The 23890-nt window shown below is 57.3% G+C and overlaps 11 protein-coding genes across 11 annotated transcripts; 6 read left to right on the top strand and 5 right to left on the bottom strand.

Annotated features, from left to right (window-relative positions):
• Positions 1-197: 197 nt before the first annotated feature.
• SCHCODRAFT_02610601 (P-loop containing nucleoside triphosphate hydrolase protein) lies at positions 198-6090 on the bottom strand. Its single transcript, XM_003038732.2, has 18 exons — positions 5917-6090; positions 5420-5864; positions 5103-5366; positions 4879-5052; positions 4677-4828; positions 4075-4626; positions 3558-4026; positions 3013-3505; positions 2858-2960; positions 2731-2806; positions 2238-2680; positions 2013-2185; positions 1692-1964; positions 1354-1642; positions 961-1303; positions 664-910; positions 484-611; positions 198-435 (listed from the first exon to the last, which is right to left on the bottom strand). Exons 1-18 carry the CDS (start codon positions 6030-6032, stop codon positions 289-291), a joined length of 4887 nt encoding a protein of 1628 aa, XP_003038778.1. The 5' UTR covers positions 6033-6090; the 3' UTR covers positions 198-288.
• A 1114-nt stretch (positions 6091-7204) lies between these two features.
• On the bottom strand, positions 7205-8493 carry SCHCODRAFT_02610599 (IlvN-domain-containing protein). The gene is made up of 4 exons (XM_003038733.2): positions 8424-8493; positions 8147-8370; positions 7738-8094; positions 7205-7688 (listed from the first exon to the last, which is right to left on the bottom strand). Exons 1-4 carry the CDS (start codon positions 8438-8440, stop codon positions 7261-7263), a joined length of 1026 nt encoding a protein of 341 aa, XP_003038779.1. The 5' UTR covers positions 8441-8493; the 3' UTR covers positions 7205-7260.
• Positions 8013-9025, top strand: SCHCODRAFT_02610595 (uncharacterized protein). Its single transcript, XM_050344432.1, has 2 exons — positions 8013-8767; positions 8839-9025. Exon 1 carries the CDS (start codon positions 8483-8485, stop codon positions 8726-8728), a length of 246 nt encoding a protein of 81 aa, XP_050202190.1. The 5' UTR covers positions 8013-8482; the 3' UTR covers positions 8729-8767; positions 8839-9025.
• Positions 8776-10090, top strand: SCHCODRAFT_02610587 (NAD(P)-binding protein). Its single transcript, XM_003037402.2, has 6 exons — positions 8776-8934; positions 9065-9233; positions 9320-9473; positions 9525-9618; positions 9669-9859; positions 9912-10090. Exons 1-6 carry the CDS (start codon positions 8864-8866, stop codon positions 10019-10021), a joined length of 789 nt encoding a protein of 262 aa, XP_003037448.1. The 5' UTR covers positions 8776-8863; the 3' UTR covers positions 10022-10090.
• Positions 10091-10248: 158 nt separating this feature from the next.
• Positions 10249-11800, top strand: SCHCODRAFT_02610585 (uncharacterized protein; the record flags this gene model as incomplete). The annotated part of the gene is made up of 6 exons (XM_050344431.1): positions 10249-11091; positions 11147-11157; positions 11217-11224; positions 11270-11558; positions 11644-11691; positions 11748-11800. Coding segments are annotated over exons 1-4 (1138 nt in total), but the record flags the coding sequence as incomplete, so codon positions are not given.
• A 338-nt stretch (positions 11801-12138) lies between these two features.
• On the bottom strand, positions 12139-14902 carry SCHCODRAFT_02696539 (uncharacterized protein; the record flags this gene model as incomplete). Its single annotated transcript, XM_050346899.1, has 4 exons — positions 12139-13923; positions 13984-14357; positions 14409-14531; positions 14578-14902. The coding sequence occupies 4 exons, from the start codon at positions 14900-14902 to the stop codon at positions 12139-12141; spliced, it is 2607 nt and encodes an 868-aa protein (XP_050202188.1).
• A 175-nt stretch (positions 14903-15077) lies between these two features.
• Positions 15078-16193, top strand: SCHCODRAFT_02610579 (uncharacterized protein). Its single transcript, XM_050344430.1, has 5 exons — positions 15078-15202; positions 15271-15282; positions 15339-15444; positions 15493-15882; positions 15935-16193. Exons 1-5 carry the CDS (start codon positions 15122-15124, stop codon positions 16102-16104), a joined length of 759 nt encoding a protein of 252 aa, XP_050202187.1. The 5' UTR covers positions 15078-15121; the 3' UTR covers positions 16105-16193.
• Positions 16194-16882: 689 nt separating this feature from the next.
• On the top strand, positions 16883-17717 carry SCHCODRAFT_02152180 (uncharacterized protein). The gene has a single exon (XM_050341942.1). It carries the CDS (start codon positions 17089-17091, stop codon positions 17671-17673), a length of 585 nt encoding a protein of 194 aa, XP_050202186.1. The 5' UTR covers positions 16883-17088; the 3' UTR covers positions 17674-17717.
• Positions 17718-18211: 494 nt separating this feature from the next.
• Positions 18212-21183, bottom strand: SCHCODRAFT_02489014 (RhoGAP-domain-containing protein; the record flags this gene model as incomplete). Its single annotated transcript, XM_050342902.1, has 14 exons — positions 18212-18829; positions 18879-19114; positions 19165-19240; positions 19290-19376; positions 19428-19457; positions 19509-19812; positions 19859-19932; positions 19983-20062; positions 20110-20418; positions 20493-20628; positions 20678-20748; positions 20802-20923; positions 20979-20999; positions 21053-21183. 14 exons carry the CDS (start codon positions 21181-21183, stop codon positions 18212-18214), a joined length of 2295 nt encoding a protein of 764 aa, XP_050202185.1.
• Positions 21184-21358: 175 nt separating this feature from the next.
• On the top strand, positions 21359-21966 carry SCHCODRAFT_01233925 (uncharacterized protein). Its single transcript, XM_050341292.1, has one exon. The coding sequence runs from the start codon at positions 21515-21517 to the stop codon at positions 21914-21916; it is 402 nt and encodes a 133-aa protein (XP_050202184.1). The 5' UTR covers positions 21359-21514; the 3' UTR covers positions 21917-21966.
• Positions 21967-23884, bottom strand: SCHCODRAFT_02152149 (uncharacterized protein). Its single transcript, XM_050341941.1, has 4 exons — positions 23402-23884; positions 22662-23355; positions 22463-22609; positions 21967-22216 (listed from the first exon to the last, which is right to left on the bottom strand). Exons 1-4 carry the CDS (start codon positions 23558-23560, stop codon positions 22017-22019), a joined length of 1200 nt encoding a protein of 399 aa, XP_050202183.1. The 5' UTR covers positions 23561-23884; the 3' UTR covers positions 21967-22016.
• Positions 23885-23890: the final 6 nt, after the last annotated feature.

Here is a 23890-nt window from a genome sequence, read left to right as displayed (position 1 = left end):
TTATACATGCCTAGGGCATGATGGAAGCGCGACGCGTGGTGCGCGCGCTGGAGCATGGAGAGATGGGTGGAGCATCAGACCCTCGCGGGCCAGCACGGGCCCGGCAGGCCCGTCGACTTCTTGATGGCTTTGATGCTCGGTTGGTCGTTGAACATGGAGCGCTGACGTTGGGCGTCGTTGAAGGCAGCACGTTTGACGTCGAACAATACTTTTGCGTTGCTCAGGAGCTCTATATGTTGCGATAGATCTAGCAGTAGATACAATGTGAGATATGTGTCAGATGCGTACTCAGACTCGCTCGCGCCCTTCCGCAATCGCGTAAAGCCGAGCCTTGTCTCCCGATTCGTCGACGAGGGACTTCAACCTCCCGTCTTGCTTCTTGAGCAATTCGCTGGGCTTGTCGAACTCAACGATTCTGCCCGCGTCAAGCACCATCTGTACTACCGTCAGTACAAGTCACACGCAGCATTGCGAAGGACCTACAATTTTGTCTGCATCCATGATAGTCTGCAGCCGGTGTGCAATAGTAATTAGGGTCACATCACCCTTCAGCTGTTCCCTCAACGACGTTTGAATGATGTTGTCGGTCTTGTAGTCGATGGCTGAGGTAGCTAAAGCAAAAGGTCAGTGTCAATGTCGCGGATAGGAAGTATGATAACGCACCTTCGTCGAGGATGAGCAGCTTGCTACCCCGAACGATAGCACGAGCGAGCGCTAAAATTTGGCGCTGCCCGACAGACAAGTTGCTGCCTCCGGAGGATATAGCGCTATCCAGAGTGATTCTACCCTCGTCCATCTCACTTTGGAGGGCAAAGAGGCCGGCAGAACGCAATGCATCGTTCAGAGTCGCGTCGTCGTACTGGTCGAACGGATCGAGGTTCTGACGAAGCGTACCACTGAGAAGCTCAGGCTGAAGGACTTCATGAGAACGAGGACGAGCTGACACAGGATAGTGCTTACCACTTGAGGTATGATGGTGATGCTCGACCGCAGCGCGTCTAGGTTGAGGCCGGACGTCAACAAACCATCATAGTAGACCTCGCCCTCCGTAAAGATGCAGCGAAGCAAAGAGAGCGTGAGGGAGCTCTTGCCAGACCCAGTCCGTCCCACGACACCGATGCGTTCTCCGGAGTTGATGTGGAAAGAGATATCGTGCAGGACCTTCGGTCCGTCGGCTGAGTACCGCGCAGCCAGTTTCTCCACCTTGAGTTCGCCGCTGGCAGGCCAATACGCAGGGGGGACGCCATCGGAAGATGGCTTCTTCTCCTGCTCGATGGTCACGTAGCCTTGAATACGTTCGAGACTGCCGGACGGGTCAGCAGTTGATCGTATACTTTCACTCATATAACTCACCTGTTGCCCTCGACCTCAAATTGGTTCAGGATGCGCACCCACCACAGGATCATGCCACTGAAGCCGACCGCCATGTTGAGCGAGAAGCCGGTGGTCGAGGACTTTTGATCCTGGAAGTAGACGAGGTATCCCGCAAGCAAAGCGGCGAACAGCCCACCAAGAGCGTCGATGCGAATGCAGATCCAGCGGTTGAGGTTGTAGAATGCACGCGCTGCCCGGACGTAGCGGTTGACGCGCTCCATGGACTCGGAGAGGGCCCTAGACTGGACACCGTACGCCCTAATAGAGGCTAACCTTCATGAGCACACACCGAAAACACGGCAGAATATGGCACTCACTCAAACCAGCGATAGCTGCGCCGAAGTGGGCGAGCACGGGGGCTCTGGCGTTCGACATCTCTCGTTTGACCGACAGCTGCGCCTTGATGTACATCTCACCACAGTAACCTCCGAGCGCCGCGATAGCCACACCAGGAACAAGGAAGAGCGGGCTGAAGATGACGACCGCGACAAACTTGACGCTCATTGACATGGTCATGTCCAAGAGCCAGAAGAGGTTTTGCGCAATCGGACCGTCCACAGAACGGATGTCCTGTGTGCAGCGGGCGATGACTACCGAGTGTCAGTAAGAAGACAAGGCACGAAGGTCATGTCACTCACCTCGAGAAGTCGGAGTAGTGTCCAGCCAGCGAAGCGTCGTGCCCAAGACGGAGTCAACGAGCTGCTTGTGTATGGTGCGCGAAGCCCGGATGCTCCCGTAGGTATAGATAATAAACACCACGCAGTAGATAGCAACGCCAGTCAACAACATGCATGCGTAGATTGTTGCATAGCTGTGAGATTTGTGAGGAAGTAGGCAAGGGAAACCTGACACACAGAACTCACGAAAACACGTTGACGTCTCTTGGGTCAGCCGCCTCCTCGTACTTGCCCGCCCAGTAGCCAAGGTACCAAGTCTCAAACGCGCCAAAGCTCTCCGTGATGAGGATACCACCGATGCAGGCGATAAAGAAGAGCATGGGATGGTTCCCGCCGAGACCAGCCAGGTAGAGCTTGAGCGCTTTCCAGCTGATATGACCCTCTTCGACCTCCTCCGCGACAATGAGCTTGCCATCGGACTTGGCCTCTTCCTCAGCAGGAGGAACCTCTGGCTGGCCTTCAATGTCTTCAACCTTCTTGATCTCGGCCTCCTCCTTCTCCGCCTCAACTGCGAGCTCGGGCTCGTGGGCGAGAACCTCCTGCACGGTGCCCTGCGCAGCAATGCGACCGTCAACTCCCAGGGAGACAACAAAGTTGGCGATGTTGCGCGTAGAAGCGACGTTGTGGGTCTGCGATCTTGTAAGCCGCGCGCAATATGCCGGGAAACCAGAGCACGCACCACGAGCAGAACGGTGCGGCCCTTGATGAGGTCTCCGCAGAAGCACTTGTCCACGATCCACTTGGCGGTATGGACGCTGGAAAAAACGTCAGTAATGCTAGCTGTACGATGCAGTGGAAATGCGTACTCGAGCGCGGCAAGAACGTCATCTAGAAGCAAGATCTGCGCATTGGAGTACACAGCGCGAGCCAGAGTCACGCGCGCCTTCTGGCCACCCGACAGCGTCAAACCTATCCGTAGATTCAGACTTCCGGTCTCACTATAAAAAAACTATCTACTCACCCTTTTCGCCAACTTCCGTCTGGTCACCGGCTTCGAACAGCGTAAGATCACGCTCCAGACCGCACTGGTACAAGACCTTCTTGTACCTCTCCTCGTCGAAAGGCGAACCAAAGACGATATTATCCCGAATGGTCTCGTTCTGCACCCACGACTCCTGCGCCGCATACGCAACGCCGCCGCTCCTGGGGAGGTGGAACCACGAGTCCGGTGCGGACGGCACGAAGTGCATCTCGCCGAGGAGTGCCATTAACAAGCTCGTCTTGCCTGAGCCGGTAGGGCCGATAATGAGGTTGATTCCACCGCGGCGGAAGAGGAGCTCGTCCTCGATCTTGAGCATGAAGTTGCGCTTGGAGGGAGTCAGGGAGCCGGCGGCGTCCTCGGACCAAGTGAAGGCGGCGTTGCGGAAACCGATTTCTTCCATCGAGACACCCTCGTCTTGCGCGAAGAATTCCATGGGCGAGTCTTTGCCGGAGTATTCGTCGAGGAGCTCGGTCTGCGCAAGAGATGTGAGCATGCATAATCATCAGATAGTTGGCTGAACGCACGTTCTTCAAGAAATCATTTACACGGTCCAGCGAGACCTTCGCAGACACCGTAAGGCCAATCATCCCAAAGATCGTATGCAGCTGATCCCGCAACATATCAAACACCGTAATCGAGCTGAACACCTTGCTCGCCGACAGCGGCTCGCCCATGATCGCCGTATGCGTGATATACGTCGCCATCATCGTGAAAATCGGGATGACGAAGTTCAGGTTGCCGTTCACCATGTCGAGCATCTGGCGCTTCCAGATCCACTTGAGCTCCTCCTCGCGCTTCGCGCCGACGCGCTCGGACATCTTCCACTCCCAGCCGAAGAGCTTGATCATGCGGAGGACGTTCATGGTTTCGGTGACGGTCTGGACGCGCGCGTCGGTGCGCTTGAGGCGGGCGACTTGGACGTCCTGGATCTTCTTGGCGACGTAGCCGGGGACGGGGAAGAGCGCGATGATGACGGCGAGACCGACGAGAGAGCTGTATAACGATGAGCCTCATGGCAACAATGCATAAGAGCCCACGTACCTCCAGCCCAAGATCTTGTAGAGGAAGACAATGCAAAGAGCGATCTGGAGCGGGATGTACAGGATGATGAACAAGAAGTCGCGTCCATCAACCAAGTTGTTGAGATCCGTCGTCACGAGGTTGTTGATTTTGCCAACAAGCGCCTCGCTGGACGAGTGGCCCTCCTCTTCCTTGTCACCCTTGCCCTTCTTCGCCTTCGTGCCTCCAACAGCGGTCGTCGTAGTCGTCGTCTCAGTCGGGCTGGCCGAATGCAGGGTCTCATCGCCACTCGACTCCGACCCAGCAGGCTGATCCGCCACGGAACCGTTGTCGGGCGTAGGCGCCTTGCTGACCGTCGGCGTCGAATTGGGCGTCTCCGCCTTCATGCGAATGCGCAGAGCGTGCTCGAAGACGAGCTGCGTGATGATCGCCTCCGTGCGCACCAGCATGCGGGTGGCGACGAAGATGTATCCCTGGATGGCGATCGCCATGAGCGAAGGGCCGAGGAAGAGCCAGGTGATCCAGAACCAAGGCTCGAAGGTAGGCTGCTTGTACGCGCGAGTCTCAAGGTAACTGGGTGATGGTCAGCGTAGGCACGGCTTGCTATATGTAAAGTCACCTACTCAAGGAGACGGTTGATGGCGACCGGGCTGGCGAAACCGAAGAGCACGTTCAAGATAATCATCGACGCCATGAAGACATATTCGTAGCGGAACAAGCTCATCAAGTTGAAGAACAGGTGGCGCTTCGGCGCGCCCGAGAAGGTATCGACGAGCTATTGCGTGATCAGCACAGACTAGCGAGATTTTAGGGACACAAGCACACCTTGAAAGCTTTCTTGCGCAGGAATTGCGACCGGTCGTAGTCACAGAGCGGCGGAAAGTCATCAGGGGTAAGGTGGTTGACCTTGAGGGCTTTCTTGATGATCGGGTCCAAGAAAGCATAGGTGGCGAAGGAGATCCAGGAGGCAGTCTGCTCGTCGCTGGGTGGCAGGGGGTTCTGTCAAAGTATATAAGCGGAATCCTAGCAAGGAAAGGTGATGCGCTTACCTCTGGCTCGACCGGCTCATACTGGTGGGGTACGAACAGGGGGATGACCACAGCGGTGATGGTCGAGACGACGATCTTGGCCCAGAGAATAGGGCCTTCGACGCGATCGCTCGGCTTTTCGCCGGGCATGAAGAAGGGGACGATGTCGCGGTAGAAGTAGACGCAGAAGGCGACGAAGAGTATGACGCAGAGCGGCCGGGTGGCGATCTTGCTGACATGTGGCTTCGCGGCAACCGTGATAAGAGCCAGGAGGACGGTGTAGAGCTATTTAGATAGGTGTAAGCAAATAGGACGAGGACGAGAGTTTTGGAACGCACGTATGTCATGGACATGGCAAGCTCAAGCCATTCCCTCTTCGTGAAGTGCGCATGTTGCTTCCTATGCTTGTGCTTCTTTCCCCACTTTCCCTTTCCGAGCACGTCCACATCGTCCTCGAGATCGGTCGTACCTACGCGCCTTGCCTCGTCGATGAAGAAGGACGCTATGCTGAGGCCGAGGAGTACGAGGGTGCCGATGAGGCGCGCCACCTTGAAGGCATAGATCGTCCAGCCGCCGTGGCTCGCAACATGAAGCTTGAACTCAGACCAGAAGCTCGCAGGCTGTACAGTGAGGGGCTCCTCGACCGGCTCCTCGAACTCAACATTCCGAAGGCGGGCCCACATACGTTGAGCGGGGCGAGAGGCAACAATGGCGTGGAGTACCAGGAGAACAGCGGATGCCAAGGCCACATAGGCGGGAATTATGCGCGGGTCTGTCCAAACCCTAGAAGGAGGACAGGTCAGTACGTATGCACCTCGCTTAGCCAGGGACGCACGAAGGCTTGACCACAGCCTGCACGGTAAGCGCCCATCCGTCCAGGACGACCTGGGATATCGATGCGTAGGAATACTCCATGTAGCCTGACGGCGCTGTGACCTGCGCGACGGGCATCTTGCCAGCCGTCCGAAGTGAAGGGGGCAGGAGGCAAGGTGGACAAGTCTGTTGCCCGTCGAGCCGAAGATAAGGGCGCGTCTACTTCAAATCATCAAAATACGTGATCGCATTTGATCAACCTCCGCGTGCGTCGTGTCCCTTATCACATCACCCACCTTTATGGCCTCACCTCAGGGCCCTGGCGATTCCTTTGCCCTCCATGGTCTTCTTAGACAAACGCTTGGAATCCATATATTTCACGTTCCCCATAGTCATCCATCTTCGAGCCTTTTGAGATTCAAAGGTGAATATTCGAAACTGCAAGTTAGCAAAGCCACCTCCTCGGCAAGAGAATCGCGGAGTTCCTCCGCCATTCGAGTCACGGCCAGTCAGCTCTGTAGACTGCTTCATGCTCATCAGAGGCGCGGTGCTAGTGGCGTCGACCCACAGGACTCGGTAGACAGGTCCTCATCTCCAAGCATGACTCGTGAACTACACTCATTGGCCCGGGCTCCATGGATGGCTCACAGCACAATAGTATTTTGGAGGTGGCCCACAAAGTTCCGCTCTTGCCAGCATTCGCGTACACATCCGTACAGGACTCGGGGTCGATGGCTATTACGGGGAACAATCATCGACAACAACATGATGTGTACGGTTATGCTGCATTTGGGGAATGGTCAGCCTCTATATCGGTTGCTAACCGATGGCTTCTGTCAATGTCATCGGTGTGGGGAGTTGGACTTGAACTTGGATGCGTGACCCACGCGTGACACGTTGGTCGGGCCGGAAACACTGCCAAACAACTGAGAACGCATCGTCTTGCCTCATGCCTTAACGAATGGCCGCAATTGATTATATGCTCGCTCTGCTCGACGGACCTCCTTCTTCCTTGGTCTTGGGACCTCTACCACCTTGGGAAAATATATGCAAAACCTTTTCTCGTAGCGGTCGGTCGTAGCCTGCGTTAGGTCAACCCAAGACGCGTCGCACCCTTGCACGCCTTTTACCTCGGTCGCGGTCGATGCAGCCCGCACAGCACGCCCGTCACGACGCGAAGCGAAGAACGTTGAGACGGCCATATATGGTACACGGACTGCTGGTCCACTTCGATGCGTCTCCAGCGGGAGAGTTCGCCATAGCCTCGTTTCGTGACCTGGGCAAATTGGCGGTCGCTGCTCACACAAAACGGGCTTTCATGTGCTTGATAAATGATCTATAATACAATTGAAGTACTAGCAGGCATCTACAACAACTCCGTCAACCGCGCGCGCACCCGCTTCTCCGCCTGGCCCATATCGCTCTCCTCCGCGTCCTTGTACAGCTTGTTCAGCGGGTTCGACTCGTCGTCCTTCTCCAACGCGTCCTCGATCTGCGCGAACTCCTTGCAGAACTTCCCGTTCAGCACCTGGTTGTACAGGATGTCCTTGAAGTGCGCGCGCGCGGCGCTGCCGTCGAGCTTCGCCGCGCCGTTCAGCTGGCCGTACTGCGAGACGGAGGAGTGGTGCTTGAGCTGCAGCACGAAGCCGTCCTCGGCCGCGCGCTCGAAGATCTCGGCGGGCTCCTTCGACATCCACATCTCGTAGCAGAGGGCTTCGTCGGAGCAGCCGGCCTCCTTGAGGACGTTGAAGGCCTCGCGGAACAGCATGATGATGTTCGGCCACAAGCCCTGCTCTGGGAGGAATTCAGCTCGAAGTTCCTGCCAAACGCCCTGATTACGCACCAGCAAAGAGGTCCATCGCAGTCTCCTCGTACACCGACGACGAGATCGCGCCAGCCTTCGTCGCCCCGATCGCCCGCGACAACGCAAGGGCAATCGCCAATCCCTTGCCCGTACCATCCTGCTCAACCGACACGAAGCACGGGAAGCCGCGGCCCTTCTGGTACAGCGAGCGCACTGACGAGCCGATCATGCGGGGCGCGACCATGACGACGTTCTGTGTCGGCTTGAACTCGAGGAGCTTGAAGAAGACGTTGTACCCGCTCGCGACGACGATCGTCGCATCAGCCTTCAACTTCGGTGCGAACTGGCCGTTGAAGACGCGCGGCTGAACCTGATCGGGGATCAGGACGAAGAGGACTGGGAATGCGCGTTAGTTGCTGCTCGCGGACTGCGAATATCTGTCACTCACTGTCCGCAACCTCTGCTGCCTTGCCGAAGTCATGCTCGACGTGGAAGCCCTTCGACTTTGCGTCCTCCGCGTAGTGATCTTCACGGTTCGCGACGAGGATGGAGTCGTTGGGGATGCCGCTATCGCGCAAGTTCTGCGCCTGCGCCGCGCCCTGGTTGCCGAAACCAAGGAAGACGATCTTCTTGCCGTCGAGGACAGAGAGATCGGCGTCGTCGTCGTAGTAGCTGTGAGCCCAAGTCAGCAATCTTCTCCAGCTTCCCCCTATGCTCCCACGTACATCTTAGCGGAGCCCATTGTGTCTGTAGGAGGCTAGCGTGTGGTATCTGTGGACCGGGTATGGGGAAGCAGAGGCTGAATGTGGGGATCCCCGCCCCTCTGTGCTCTTATAACCATGCGCCCCCTCCGCCTCACATCGGGGCCCCGCGGGGTGCCGACATATCACCCGGCGCGCAGGCGCCGCCCCCTCCCTGCCTTCTCGCTCCTCTGGACGAGGTCAGGCGGACGGCCGGACCGGACTTCCCGCCCATTGTTCCCGGTACGCAGTCGCAAGTGCCCCCACATCGCGGCTCTATCGCCCCGTAGATCCGCAGCGATGGGTCATGGGGTGCGCGTTCGTATGTTCTGCGGGACCGACAGTGACATCGGGAGGGTGCTTAAGCGCCATCGCCATCCCACGACAGGTAGGACGCAACTTGTGTTTCCCCTATCGCCATCGCTATGTCTGTCTCTCTCGCTGCGAACAAGATTGTGTGTATCACGGGCGCGTCGCGCGGGATAGGACGAGGGTGGTGAGTGCAACGTAGTTGGAGAGATGTTCTGTCGCTGACCCATCACTTTCACCCCCCATCGCGCCACCGTACTGGTCTCCCCTCTCATAACTACCCACCATGCCCCAAACTATCGGATTTACATGCTTAGCGCCATAGCCTTCGCCCAGCATGGCGCGAAGGGCTTCATCTTGCACTACCTTGGCGACAAGACAACAGAGGAAGAAGTTCAGAGCCTCAAGAAGGAGATCGAATCGTCAGAGGGCAAGCGATGTGTGACGGTTCCAGGAGATATTTCCGACCCTGCGACGTCGGCGAAGGTGAGCTGGCGCGTGTCTCATTTAATACTGTCCCTTTTCGAACCGCGCAGTGGTCGTCCATGGCATCATACTGATTTGCAATGCAGGTCGTCGAAGAGGGCGTGAAGGCGTTTGGCCGGATTGACGCGCTCGTCTCGAATGCAGGCATTTGCCCGTTCGCTGAGTTCCTGACTATGCCCGTGGAGACGTACGCTCGGACGCGGGCGGTGAACCTGGATGGATCATTCTTCATCACACAAGGTGCATATTCCGGTCTGTACTGGTCTTCGTCGCTCACAAAATCACCTGCAGCTGTTGCGAAGCAGATGAAAGAGCAGGTGCCGCAGGGCGGCACCATCGTGGGCATCTCTTCAATTTCAGCGTTTGTCGGTGGTGAATATCAAGTGTGAGCACTGCACATTTGATCTACAAGTCTCGATACTGAGTGCGCTCTAGCCACTACACACCTACGAAAGCGGCGATCCTCTCCTTGATGCATAGCTCCGCCGTCGCGCTAGGGAAGTACAACATCAGGTGCAACGCCGTCCTGCCGGGTACCATCATGACGGACATCAACAAGGAGGACCTTTCGGACAAGGCAAAGTACGAGGGCATGGTGAAGCGTACTGCTTTGGGGCGATTGGGAGGTGAGCACTGCGTGATGGATTTTTTAGGTCCTTTACTGACGAACTTCTGTAGCTCCGGACGACATCGCAGGACCAGTGGTCTTCCTGTCAAGCGACCTTGCGAAGTATATCACAGGCGCGCCTTTGCTGGTGGACGGTGGGCTTCTGGTAAACCTGCAGTGATGCCCTATGGGGGGAAGGTTGAATATCTATGTGTAATGTATGAATCTAGGAGACTTCAGCGGTTTGTTGTGAAGCCAGGACAGCAGTCGTATTCGGACTTAGGAACACGAAGATACCTTCGAGCTCTGCGTTGAAGGGCCATTACCAGCGGGCCGTCCGGTCCGGCCATGATTAGAACCCGCCCGGACCGATGATGTGATGAACAAGCTGAAGCTGATAAGCTGCTTAGCAGTGCCAACCATGAACTCCCTACTCACAATTCCTGTCGAGCTCGCGCACCACGCCCTAACATTCTGCCCAGCATGGGACATCGTCTCCTTCGCCCTCACCAGCCGCCTCGCGCACGCCATCGCGCTCGAGTCGACGAATCAGTCCTTCTGGCGCGACGTCTTCCTCACCTCTCATTTCGATGATCCCCGCGACGCTTGGCGGCTCCCCGAAGGCACGCACTCTACGCTAGATGGCTACGACTGGCTTGGCGAGCTTCGCGCGCGCCTCTCGGCCGAGCTGCTGGCTGCCCGGCCGGACCGGCTTGACGACCCCGCTGCGTACGAGGGGATGCTGGCCGCGCTCGTCCGCGCCGCCAGAGAAATACCTCCTCTGCGCGAGGGTCAGCCAGATTTACGCAACGTTGAATGGCTCGAACATCTGCTGAAATATCCCGGGCTACTCAATGACGATGTCTCACGACTGTCCATCGAGGGGCAACGCCTACATGGGCTCCTGCATGTTTTTACTGGACATATATTCGACGAGAGTACGCCCGAGAACTCCTTGCGCTACCGCAGAAATGCTAGTAGGGCGTATACATATGATATGCGCAAGTACTCTCGCGCAAACACATGGTCGCCCCTCCTGCTGACCGGGGAGGTTGACTGGCTTCACCTCGACCACCTGGCCAACGTGATAATTGGGAACATACGCGACGTGCCATTTCTCGTAGACGACCAGAAACCTCCGTTTGGACTTGAGCACACGCGAGCTTATTCTGCTCCGGGGCAATATCCCGCTAGGGATTGGGCAGGAGTAGAGGGCACATGGAGGCGCTATGTGTGCTTTATGGACTACAGGTTCGTCTCAAAATCTCAGTTTTTTGAGGGGTTTCACTCACAGAAATCCTTGCAGAGACCTGGCAGGTCAGTAAACCATTATATCGCTCGCCCATGTATATTCACCAAGAATGCCTCACGCGTAGTATTCAACGTGAGTATGAATTCCATCTTCGCTCACCACGTACTCATTGCGTAGATGCAGGCCCCCCTGCACGCCGAAGGCGCCCGCGACCTCTCCTTCTTCGACAGACCCGCCTTTCGCGAGGCCGTCCGCCTGCTCTCCGTCGATCTCCAAGTCGTCGACCGCGCGGCAATCGAAGCACCGCTGCCTGAATTTATCGGCGTGTACGACGACCCGCCAGCAGACTTCCCCTACCAGCCAATATACTTCAACGGCGTCTCCGAGACCGCCGACGGCGGACACCTGCACCTCGAGGGCTGCGTGATGATGGGCATCGACGGGACAGTGCGGTGGTATTTTGTGAGTCGCTGCTTGTCCAGTATACATCCTCTGTCCCTCTATCCCATCTTCACATCGTACTCGACTCTAATCCCCTGCTCCTGGTAGGCTGAGACGTTCCAGCAGGTGTCCTCGATAGGTGGGGAGCTTCAGTGGAGGTCCGTCGCCATCATCCTTACGCGCATATTCGCTTTTACACAGGCGGCCAATTCAGTTCGCGTGGTGTGCAGGTGGGCGGCGTGGGAAGCGCGACGGGTGTGGTGGGCATTTGGACAACGACGACGCATGAAGTAGGTGAGTGTAGTTGTATCTTCACCACCATGGCGGGATGGGTGGCCACAAATGACGCGGATTGCCACAAACGGCGCGGGTTGCCACAAATGCTTGTCAGAGACCAAAGTCGCTAACCGGATCTTTTGCAGGTGATCCCGCGGGGCCGTATTGGCAATGGAAGGTGCCGAGCGATGACCCAACATATGCGCCTTTGCTCGACCGGGTGTGAGGTAGTCCAGGGTGGTAGATCGTGTATGTCTACGGATAATCTGAACTTCGCCTCCAAATGGAAATATGTATATGTTACAGGACTTTGCCTCGCCGCCGTGATCCTACAGGTCGAACGCATTACTATGCCATCCCCGCTTCCTACTATCCACCTTCTTCCGAACAGCCTTGCGCCTCCCAGAACGCTCCAGCTCTTCCCTTACCTCTCTCGCACCACGCACCACTTCGCGCGTACTCGCCGCTGCCTTCTCCATAGCCGAACGCGTATCCTCCGCAACCTCTTCCACCACTTCTCCTACTCCTCCCCTGTCTTCCTCTGCATCGTGCGGCCCAGCCTTTCCTGGGAACAGCTGTGGCGCCCCGCCGATAGCGATGATGGTCTCCTCTCCTTCCTCAAAGTCTTCTGAGTCGACGTCGGAGTCCTCGCCATGAGCTGGCTTCAACACCGTCGTGTGAATCAGACCAGCAACGGTGGCATCGGTGTGCGACTCCTGCACCACGTCCGGATCTGGAGGCGCGCTCGCAAATAATGTCGACAAGTGGCTCAGAAGCGAAGGGAGGTAGTCCTGCACAGATGCTTCCCCGTCCGCGTCCCTCCTCGCATCCGCCACATCCCTCCTCACCTCACCCAACACCCTTGCCACCGCCTCCAGCCCCTCCCGAATCTTTCCTTCCAATATGCTCGACAGAACCACCGAGAGTGTCGGCCCGGACAGCGGCTGCAGCAGCAACTTGTTGAGCAGCCAGTGCTTGCTGCGATCGATGGTCAGGGCCAGCCCGTCGAGCCGGACGCGCACGTCGACGACGTCGAAAGCCTGATCTGTGGTTTCCTCGCCGCTCTCCGGGATGTTGAGGTCGATGCCGATCTCCAAGCCACCGCTGCCTTGACTCGAGCTCGTAGGCGGCGTGCCTATATCCACACTGAGCAGCCCCTCGTCTTCGTACGATAGCCAATCTTTGTACTTCGCGTAGTATCCGACGTCGTGGGCCGACAGTCGGATACCATCGACGTGCACCCGCGTCCGCGTCCGCGTCGTGACCACCGAGTCGGTCTTCTGGCTATCCAGATCGACGTACAGTTCGGTCAGATTTTGCACTGAAAAGTGGTCCGGTGTCAACGAGGAGGTGACCGTGAGGGGCGTCGACGTTAGCAAGAGGGCGTCCAGCGCGATATCCAACATCGAGTCTTGATATTCCACGCGCGGCATGATTGGGAGCGAGCGCAGGGAGCGCAGGAGGCGCGGGAGGAGGTACCCAAGGATATCCTGCGTGAACTCGCGGCGCCACCGACTTCTCGCTCCCATCGTGTCCGCGCCCAGTTGCCTGATGTCGGCGTCCAGCGCACGGACGGCGTTCGCCAGCCGCTTATTCGACAGGTCGTCCTGAACGAGGCGGATGTAGATCCTCAGCTCGTCCACCACTAACCGAAAATCCATCGCGAGCTGATCCTCCGAATCCGACCTGAGCAACCTTCGGCTGGTATCGTAAAGACTACCAAACGCGTACATGCCCGCGCTCGAGTTCGCGTACGTGGGGTCCTCGAGGGCATAGTCGCACCACTCGCCCACGGCGGCGAAGAATGTGCGGATCTCGTAGCCTACTTCGGCGGGGGAGAAGAGGACGTCGTCGGAGAATTGGGCGAAGAGGTGGAGAAGATTAGCTAGAGGGTGCCCGGAGGCCAAACGTTCTGCGAGTATGCGAGCATCGCGCAGAAGCCGTCTGGCTGGGACCGTGAGGTAGAATAGCCGGCCTTTGGGCAGATCCGCGGGCGAGGCGTGCGATATGATGTCTGCTGCTTTGCGAGTTATGGAGACGTATTTGCGGATGACCTCCAGCAGCGTCCGTAGGGCTTGAGTGTAAGGCGGATCCCTGTGAGCGGAGGCGAAGACCTGTAAGTAAGAGGTATGAGTGACCGAGCGTATTGACTGCGTCGTTGCATGTCCTCTCACCAGCTGCACACGATCATAAGCCACCGTGCGCGGGTCGCGCGACGGAGGTACACCATTCGAGCGCGACCCATTACCTGCAGCGACATCCCGGACGTCATCGTAGATCTCCTTTGCCTTTCCCTTTATATCCTCAACAGAGATATCCGTCGTCTGCGCAGCTCGTTCCACGTCTTCCGCGGCGACTTGTACTTCCAGCGCGACGTCGGCGACCTCGCCGGCCGTATATGAGATGTAGTCCCGGGCAAGCTCAAGTATGTCTTTGAGCAGACTACGGAAGGTTGAGGACGTGAGGACAAGCCGCAGGATGGTCCGGATGGATTCCGCGAGACTTGTGGCATCTTCTGATAACTCCTGCGTCGAGGGGATGTCTGCGGCTGCGCGATGGATAAGTATTTGCTCACAAGATACAACAAAGTGTCACGTACACTTTCCTCCGGTCTTCAGAGCACTGTCCTGGATGTGAGCCAAATACTCGTGATTGACCTGGATGGAAGCCGTTTCCCGCAGCTTCCTGTATTGGTATATAAGATCTTGCAAGACATCGTCACCTACTATGGTCAGCCTTATGAGACGCGCGAGGGTCCGAGTTCTTACCATTCTTGTCAAGCCCAAATTGCCTCAATGCCTCAAGGACGTCGTGCACGTCTTGGACAACCTGTCGACCATGACGACTGATAGGACCACTGCCATGAATCTTGCCGTCGACGTCGAAGACATTCGAGCGAAGAAGCCGGAAGAGTAGAGTATCAATCTGAGCTTGGGATGGCAATTTCCCCACTTGTAAGGCACCAAGCGCGTCTGCTAGCCGCTCGATATCTGAGCGAGGCGGAGGAAGAGCGCTATGTTTCTTCTTGGGCAGAAGTGGTTCGCGCTCGCCCGTCTTATCCCTTTGCCTGCAGCAGGAGCTGCATATGCCCATCGTGACGGTAAGAGGCAAAGGACAGTCTATTTGAGCCCATGGCGGCCAGGACGGTGGCGTAAAGCAGGGGGTCGGCTACAAACGACGTCATGTGCGCGCGTCACAGCGACGCGGCCATGTGACCACGGCAGCATTTTCGTCGGCCCCGGCGCGGCCGGCAGGTGCCGCGTCGTGGCTTGAACCGGACAGTCAAGTCGAACCAGCACATGACGGCCAGCGATGCCCAAGGTTGCCACCCAAAAGTACTATGCAGTCTTGAATGGTCGCCGAGGGCCGAGAATATATCACTCTATCGATGAGGTGCGTGTGAGCCAAGGCGCCTTCGTAGCTTCCTCCCCTGACTGATTGACACCTCTCATTTGGTCTAGTATCGGGAAGCGGTCAGTAGACGGCGCTGATGATCTGATTGTACTTGACCATGACCATGCATTTTCAGCTCGACGGACTCAGCGGTGCGGTTGGAAAGAAGTTCTACTCCCTTGAGAAAGCGGAGGAATGGCTGCGGAACCCGGACTCAGGTCGAAAGAAGAGCAAGAAGAATAGTATGTTCTTCCACGTCTAGAGATACTTTGCCACTTACGTAGCCGCAGAGAGTCATCGTCGCTACCCCGACTCGTCCACTTTGTGGACAGAGTTCGACGACGACCCCCCGAAGCCTGGATCATCAAAGGCTGATGCGGCGGTGCAGGTCATCACCGCTGACGCCTGCGTGCAGACTGACGAGCCTTTCGAATGCGACGCCTCTCCTGTGCGCATTCAGGGATCACCACCTCCTCTGCCAACACCCAGAGGAAGCCCGGAAAGGGAGTATCCGACACCTGCAGCGTCCTTGCCACCGGAGCTCGCCAATGCGAGGCCCGATGAAGTTGCTGCGGCAAACCTTCCCGCTGTGCCGAATGTTATAGAACTGTCGCCGGAACAGCGCTTGGTTTTGGACATGGTCAAGACAGGCAAGAACGTCTTCTTCACGGGTCCCGCTGGTGGGTGACTGTCGTTGAAATCGTCGTTCGTCCCTTACGAAGTCCTTGATAGGTACTGGAAAATCAGTCCTTTTGCGAGAAATCATCAAGGTCTTCAAAGACCGCAAACTGGAAAAGATTCAGAAAGGGGCGGACCCGAATGAGCCTATGGAAGTCGAAATTACTGCTCCTACTGGTACGCGATTTCTGCAGCTGCTTTCCCTGTATTCTTTGACGGCATGACATCGCAGGCATCGCTTCGGTCAATGTTGGCGGACGCACAATTTACTCGTGGGCTGGGATAGGGCTGGGCAATGAGCCGGCGAAGAAGCTTGCGGCAAAGATATGCAACTCTATGGTACTCAAGAGTCGGTGGACCAGCTGTGCCACCCTCATCATCGATGAAAGTAGGTTCCGTTCCGGTCCGCTGGGGCAGTAATGTACTGACAACTTGCGACGTAGTATCCATGCTCGACGGCCATCTCTTCGACAAGCTGGTAAGAATCGCTTGCTTTTCCTTTGTAAACAGACTGATAGGCAACCCACGATCAGGAGTATATTGGCCGAAGAGTCCGGCGTAATGGAAGGCCTTTTGGTGGAATACAGGTAGGTCGATCAACCGTGCTTTGAAAGGTTACTCATGCCTTCGCCAGCTCGTCATCTCGGGAGACTTCTTCCAGCTTCCACCTGTCCCCAACAAGAGCCACAACTATCATATGCCCCCAATATTCGCATTTGAAGCCCAATCCTGGTCAAGGTGCATTGGCAAGCCCGTTCTCTTGACTAAGGTCTTCCGTCAAAGGGACAATGGTACGGGTGGTCTTCGTTGGATTAAGCCGGGACTCACAAACGTCCGCAGAGTTCATCGACATCTTGTCCGCCATGAGACACGGCGAGCTCGAGCAGTGGCATGTCGACAAGTTGACCAGCCTCTCGCGCCCTCTGAAATACGCCGATGGCATTGAGCCGACTTACATGTACGTGTCGCCCATCACCACCTTTCCATTGCGTGCTAAATTTCCATACAGCTTCCCGCTTCGCGCCGAGGTCGAATCCTGCAACAACGCCCGCCTCGCCGAACTCGAAGGGGCGACGCAGACCTACAAGGCCGTGGACGCCGTCGGCTGGGACGCCTCCAATCAGCGCCTCACCGCCGCCGACGCCGAGCCCCTCCTCGAGCGCCTCATCGCCCCCGCGGACGTCTCCCTCAAGATCGGCGCGCAGGTCATGCTCATCCAGAACGTCATCCAGGGCGTCCTCGTCAACGGCTCCGTCGGCCGCGTCGAGGAGTTCTGCACCGTGCACGAGGCGATCGAGCGCGCCATCGACGTCGCGCAGATCAAGATGCGCGACGGGCACCCCTACGGGTCCGCGGACCCCGACAGCAAGGGCGAGTACCATATTCGGAGGGAGCCGATTGCCAATATGCGGCCGATGAATGAGGCGGTGTTTTCGAAGAGTCAGCGCTTCCCGCTGGTGCGGTTTACGAATGGGAGCCAGCTGTTGTGCGCGCCGTTGATGTTTACGGTGGAGGGGATCATGGGGAATGTGGAGGTGTCGAGGATGCAGGTGCCGCTCATACTCGCTTGGGCGCTGTCGGTGCACAAGTCGCAGGGTCAGACCTTGCAGCGTGTCAAGGTCGACCTGGGCAGGACGTTTGAGAAGGGACAAGGTATGTCTGACCCTTTCTCGTCTGGAATGACGGCTGATCTGTATTGTAGCTTACGTCGCCGTCTCTCGAGCGACGTCTATGGAGGGTCTCGAGATCGTAAATTTCCAGCCATCGAAGTACGTCCCTTATCGTATCGCTGAAGCCAATATTGACAGCCTCGCAGAGTCCTGGCGCACCCCCGCGTCCAGGCGTGGCAAGCCTCCTGGGCTCCTCCCCTCAAGAAGGAGCTCAGCGTCGAGGACGAGATGGACATGGAGGACGCCATCGCGAGCTATTACGCTGACTGATTGTGTCCTGAACATACTGACCATTGGCCATATTTACTGACAACGCACGGGCGACTAATCGCCCTGCGCCCTCGATCCCCCCATGCTCATAAACTAGAGCTTGCACCCTATAATGTACGTTACATATACAGCCCACCGACAATCTGGACATGTAATACTATCGTGGAACGAAATTATATGGATATGGTTAAGCAACACAACGGTCGAGGCGAGAACGGAAGGAGGTGCGCGCGCAGGGAAGTGACTATAATGGGCACGACAGAGTGAAGAACAGAACATAACGACACCCAGAAGAAATTAGGCATGTGGCAAACGGTCATACAACAGGATTCAAGACGAACGAAGAAGGGAAAATGTCAAAAGTGAACCGTAAGAATTACTCGTCACATCGTCATTGTCGTGGATCATGAGCGCGTGCCTCATCGTACACCGACGCAGAGGTGTCCGTCAGGGCAGACGTCGAAGCTGGGGAAGGTGGCGTATCTCCGCCAGGGTGCGGTGGCGCTGCGCCAGGCGGCAGTGCGTATAGACCGTGGGGCTGCGCTGGAGGCTGCGCCTGCGAGGTCGGAGAGCCGGACTTCGGCAGAGGCGAAGGAGCCCTGGCGCCTGGAGGCAACGAGGAGACCGACTGATTCCCAGAGGGCCTCCGTGGCGGGACCGGCGGGGGCGGCAGCTGGTCAAAGTGGTCCTTCGTTGGGGAGTTCTGGCCGCGCGAGGATGGATGGATGCTGTTCGCGGGACGTGCAGGGAGTTTGGGCGTGAAGTCGACCTCATGCCCGTGGTGAGGGGACTGCGGCGGTACGGTAGCGACCTTCGTGCTCTTCGAGCCGTAGTATACTGGTGCGGGATCCGTGGCCGGTGTTGGCGGCAGCTGTGGGGAGTGTGGCTGGCTCCCAGAGTTACTGCCTGCTACGCTGGTGCCCGCACTACCAGTCGTGACGCTGATACTGCCTTCATGGCCGTCGAAGATCAGGGGCGCATGGACAATCATGTCCTCCATCAGGGTATCCTACAGAATGGTCAGCAAGCCGGCGTACTCATAACGGCCAGGAGATCACCTTCATCGTGCCAAGAGTCAACAGATCGCGTTCACCGCCTTTGGGTATCTCTTCCTCGCCAAACACAACACCACCGAAGACAATCGCCAGATTCTTCGGGTCCATCTTGTTCTTGTCACTGTGATTTGCAACTCTGTGTAGGTGCTCGACGAGCGCTCTCAAAGTCGCTTGATGCACAGGGGGAAGTCGCCGGATCTTTGCCTTCAGCAGCATGAAGTTGTTCGCTCGGTGATCATCTAGTTCAGTGTCAGTACTTGCGACGACAAAGCCGGCAGTGAACACTCACTGAGGTCTTCCGTGTGTTGTATGCGGTCTTGCAACTGGAACTTGAACAAGGGTTCGGGAAGCTCGCGCAAGTACAACTGGTTGAGACGATGAGCAGGGTCAAAGGTCTTCGCAATGTAAGCTAACCTTGAGCAAAGAGGCGATCACATAAACATCGTCCCGCTGTGGGTCAAATCGGAAGGCCTGCTCATTCTTCTCGACCTCGTGTTGCAGCTAAGATACACGTTAGCCCGCTGCGAGGTACGCAAAGAAGAGCTTACTGACCATGACAACGTTCGAGTGACGACCTGACACCTGTTGAAAAAGTCAGCTCAATATCGATGTATTCCTATGAATATTGCCTACCCGATAGATACCTTCGGCATCGAGCCCTCTCTTGTCTATCTCTTCAATGCATAGCCTGACGATTCGGGGTATCTCCCCATCGCGGATGTTTTTGCCCGTTGCATAGTCGGTTAGACTTATTCCAAAGATGAGGTCGCTGCAAACGCCCTGCAAGCCATGCTCATAATGGACTTGCTCCGGAGTGGCAGACGCGATGGCACGCGGAATGAAGCTAGTCATCCGCTGAACGTCCCTCTCCGGTGAGATCTTGTCGACCATCGGCTTCGCATGTGTGGTGATCTGAGTTTCCGTCGTAGTAGTTGCGCTGAAAAGGGTGAGTTGACGTCAAAGGCGGGTATAAGCATCCGTACATCAAGTTGTCCGTGTACCGGGCTAGGACTACCTTGACTGTCGACGATGTGTCGGCGATAAACATCTCCAGACTCTGTGGACGGTCAGAACACATTACGCGACGGAGGATACGCGAGAACGAACTCTGTAGGCGCTCTCGAGCGTCTTGATCTTCCGGATACGGAGAGTTTCCAGCCAGTGCACGCCCTTACGATACTCGTGGTCTAAGTCCGCGTTAGTCAAAGCCAGAGAGCCCGCACATCGGACGCACCAGCTTCATCGGCTTCGCGCTTGAGGCGGACCATGCGCAGCGCGTGAGTTTCGCGTCCCCCTCGTTCATGGACAGAGCCGCTCTTGTCGAGCAGGCCCATCAGGGTGTTAAGCTGCCGCTTGCCCTGATGCGCAAGATCGGAGAAGGCGGTGCCGGAGGAGGGAGAGCGATTCCGGCTACCTTGGCCGAGGGAGGTGCGCCGCTCGAGCGGACGCAGCGGTTGTGGCGATGTCACCCTGACGCCGACGCCGGGATTGGGCTTCGATCCGGGAGGCGACCCTGACTGCGCTTGCTGTGGCGTGGGGGCGACTGGTTGTGCCGCTTGGTGCTTCAATTCCTGAGGGGAGGTAAGGGAGGGTCGGACTGTGGCGAGGAGGATAGACTCGCCTCCGCCTCTGCGAACTTCTTGAGGTATCGAGACTTGAGCTTGGGGAGGGTGCTGTCCGCATATTCAGCATACGCGTTGTTAGACTCCTTCAGATCCTCCTTGATGCGCTTGCGAGTTCGTTCCTGGGTCTCCTGCAGGGTTGTGAGCAGTGTAACGATGGACAACTTCAGTATTACGCACCCTGAGGGCGGTGAGGGGTCCGAGCACATCTTTGTCGAGGGTGTTTAGGAAGGCTGAGCGAGCTTGAGTCTCTGAAGACTTGACATCAGGAAGGATCTACAGCAAGGTAGACATGATCGCGCACCTCGTTCGACATTATCGCGAATCTCGCCCCAGGCTGCTCTCGTCGTCGTCAACTCTCCTCGATCGTCGAGGTATGTGTCAATGGCTTTGATATCGTGGTGCAGTTTCTGCAACTGCTGGCAACTAGACGCGTCGCGCTCAGACTGATGCTGCTGCGCATAGCGAGCAGCCCGCTTACTAGTTCTCTTCAATACGCTTTCTAGAGGGACCGTCAGATCTGCCATTGTCCGCATATGCAGCTGCCGCACATACCTCTCGGAGAAGAAGCTGATGTATGAGGTTGTGAGGATCCGCAGATGGAAGTCGAACTGCGGGACTGGCCCGACGGCCGTGCGCGACGCCTCTGAGAGCGACGGGCGGGACGATGCTGGCTGAGACTCCATTGTTCTCACTTGGACAATGTCCGGCACGCGACAGTCAACATCAAGAAGTGAACGAAACGCGCGACGCGGAGATCCACACAAGCGCTGCCGTCACCAGGTCTCCCACGTGACGCCCATTGTTCAACTGCGCCACCCTCCTAAAGCGGCTGCCTTATAACTTCCAGCAACAGACCAGGTAGAGGTAACAGCAAAAACTCCCATTCGGCATCGAACACCTCGTAATCGTAAGTACATGAATCAACAGCCCCGCATAGGCGCGGCGCAAGAACAGTCGTAAACAGTGAGCATCGATATCCATAAAGATCCCCTCCACCGTCGTCGTCGTAGATCCATGATTTTTCGCGTTCTATGGTTCTTCCAAGATTACACCCGCGACAGGCTAGTCATCTCCGATGTGGAGAGCTGCCATTTCCTCGGCCGCTGCGAGGGCCGCGGCTGCAACCTCTTCCTCCGCTCCTTCAATCGACACCTCCGCTTCCACCACGTCTTCGTAGGTATGAACTTCCTCCACCACTTCCTCCGCCACGACCTGCGGGTCTTCTTCATGTTCCTCTTCTTCATTCCGGGCTATATTGGTCGAGATGTCAGCGGCTGGTGCGCGATTGCCAAAATACGGAGGGGCCCGGCCGCCTTGAAAGAGAATGCCCAGGAGGAACGAAGAAGCGTGGCCGGCAGACGGAAAGGGAGCAAGCGAAGGGATGGTAGTACACGGCCTCGATGGCCTCAAGTATAGATACAACAGCGATAGATAGAAAGAAGAGGAATGGGTGATAAATAGAGCGTGGAGCGCAGCGCGAGGACGAAGAGGCCACAAAGGGAGGCAAGGGCAGCGGTCACTCACGCGATGTCGCTTCAAAGGCATCGAATGAGCTCTGGAGTGACGCAAGCTGCTTCTTGATGGCACTGTCGAGCTGCGATAGGTGGTCCGTCTCGCTGCTCAGGCGAGTGAGCGTCGAGTACACCTGTTCGTGCAGCGTGCGCAGAGCGTTCATTTGCTCCAGATACACCACGCGCACTTCGGTCCATTCGCGTCCTGCAGCAGAAGGGATCGGTGAGTTCACGTCGAAATGGAGGTGCGGCAGTTGACCGGCAACGCGCGAGGAAGGAGAAGAAGCCGCGCGCTTATCGAGGGAGCGCAGCGAGGGTGTGCCAGTAACGCGCGTCCTGAGATCTTGGGCAGAGGCCTCGCGGGTAGGCTTCGTACGCGGGCTCGCAGGCGCCTTGCCCTGCCGGACGCGCGGGCTTCGGCTCCCCCGACGGGGTCTGGATGAACGCCTACCTGAGGCGTGCGCTTCCCGCGTCTTCTCCAGGTAATCCGACAGGTCACACTCGTCGTTATCGACCGCCCACGAGACGGTCTTGAACTCCGCATTCTGCCGCTTGAATGAGCTTCGGCGCTGGATCTGCGGCTGAGGCGCGCTCGGCTCTGCTGCAGTACGTTAGGCGAACCCTGATAGCCTGCCGCATATTCTACGCACCAGGAGGCTCGTGCGTTACTGCCGGCTCTTCGGCGACTGCTGGGGTATCGACATCTGCGGCTGTCGTGCGGAAAGGGTGAGGGAGAGGAGGCGGGCTAAAGGCGCGAGCGCGGTCGAGACCGTCCAAGGGGGACAAGATGGCATCCATAGCCTCCTCGTGCGATGGTCTTCGCGCATACTGCACCTCCTCCACCGTCTCTCGAGTATGCTGGCGCGGTGGCAAATGGTGAACAACTTCTGGTTCCGGTATGCGTACGCCGGTCCGGGGAGCCGAATGGTGCAGGGCCTCGCCGACCTGAGGGGTGACGATGCCCGAGCAATGAGCGCAACAGAAGGAATTGCGCTGCTTGATCGTCTGCGACGGGCGGCGGACGACGGGGGGAGGGGGAGGGACCTTGGACTTTGAACGCGAACGGGGTCGAGAAGTGCCCTGGCGGTGCAGCCACTTTTCCATCTCCTTCAGCCGGAAGTCGGACGGCGCGATAACAGTCTGGAAAGTGAACGACTCCCCGCGCCCTATGCGCTTCGGGGGAGGAGTGGGAGATAGCTTCTGCGCCTTGCGCACCATACGATCCTTGAGGTGGCGGATCTCCAGGATTCGCTCCCATGAAATCGACGGTGCTTTCGCCAGTTCAACGTCCTCGGCCTTGAGCAGCTCCGCATACAGCGAGGCCGTTCTCGGGGGGAGAAGCACCTGCTAGGCCTCAGAAGGCAGAACACGCGGGCGAAAAAGCACGCACTTTGAGCTGGTTCAGGGTATCCGTCGTTTGCAAGTACCGCCATCCCCGCGCCGTTCGACCATCGTACGGCTCCAGCTGGCCCCGTACAGGACTCGAGCGTAAATATTCTAACGAGGGGACATGGCGGGCCTGCTTCGATGTGGAGGGCTGCCGCTGCATGGGCAGGGTAAACGGACAAGGTCGGGATCAGTGAGTCAACAAACTGGGCAGGACGTTCTGGGGGCCTGTTGCCAATTTATATTCGCGGTAACTGACGCCCGCGCATGTCAAGCCTCGAGGCAAGTCGTGCCAGCCACATGCACGCCGACGGCCTGTCGCGTCCCAGAAACGCACGGCGTCCTCGAGAGAGATTGGGTATGCGTGTCGCGGGACAAGGTTACTGTGGCTACGCAGTCGGATGTCTGGCTTCTAGCACTGCTATGAAGGGCATGCAGCGAACACGAGCTACTTTTCATACACCAAATCAGAGATCGCGCATTGCTACTTCCC

This window comes from Schizophyllum commune (genome assembly GCF_000143185.2).
Source record: "Schizophyllum commune H4-8 unplaced genomic scaffold SCHCOscaffold_2, whole genome shotgun sequence".
Classification (NCBI taxonomy): Eukaryota; Fungi; Basidiomycota; class Agaricomycetes; order Agaricales; family Schizophyllaceae; genus Schizophyllum; species Schizophyllum commune.
This window is presented reverse-complemented; position numbering and strand designations above follow the sequence as displayed.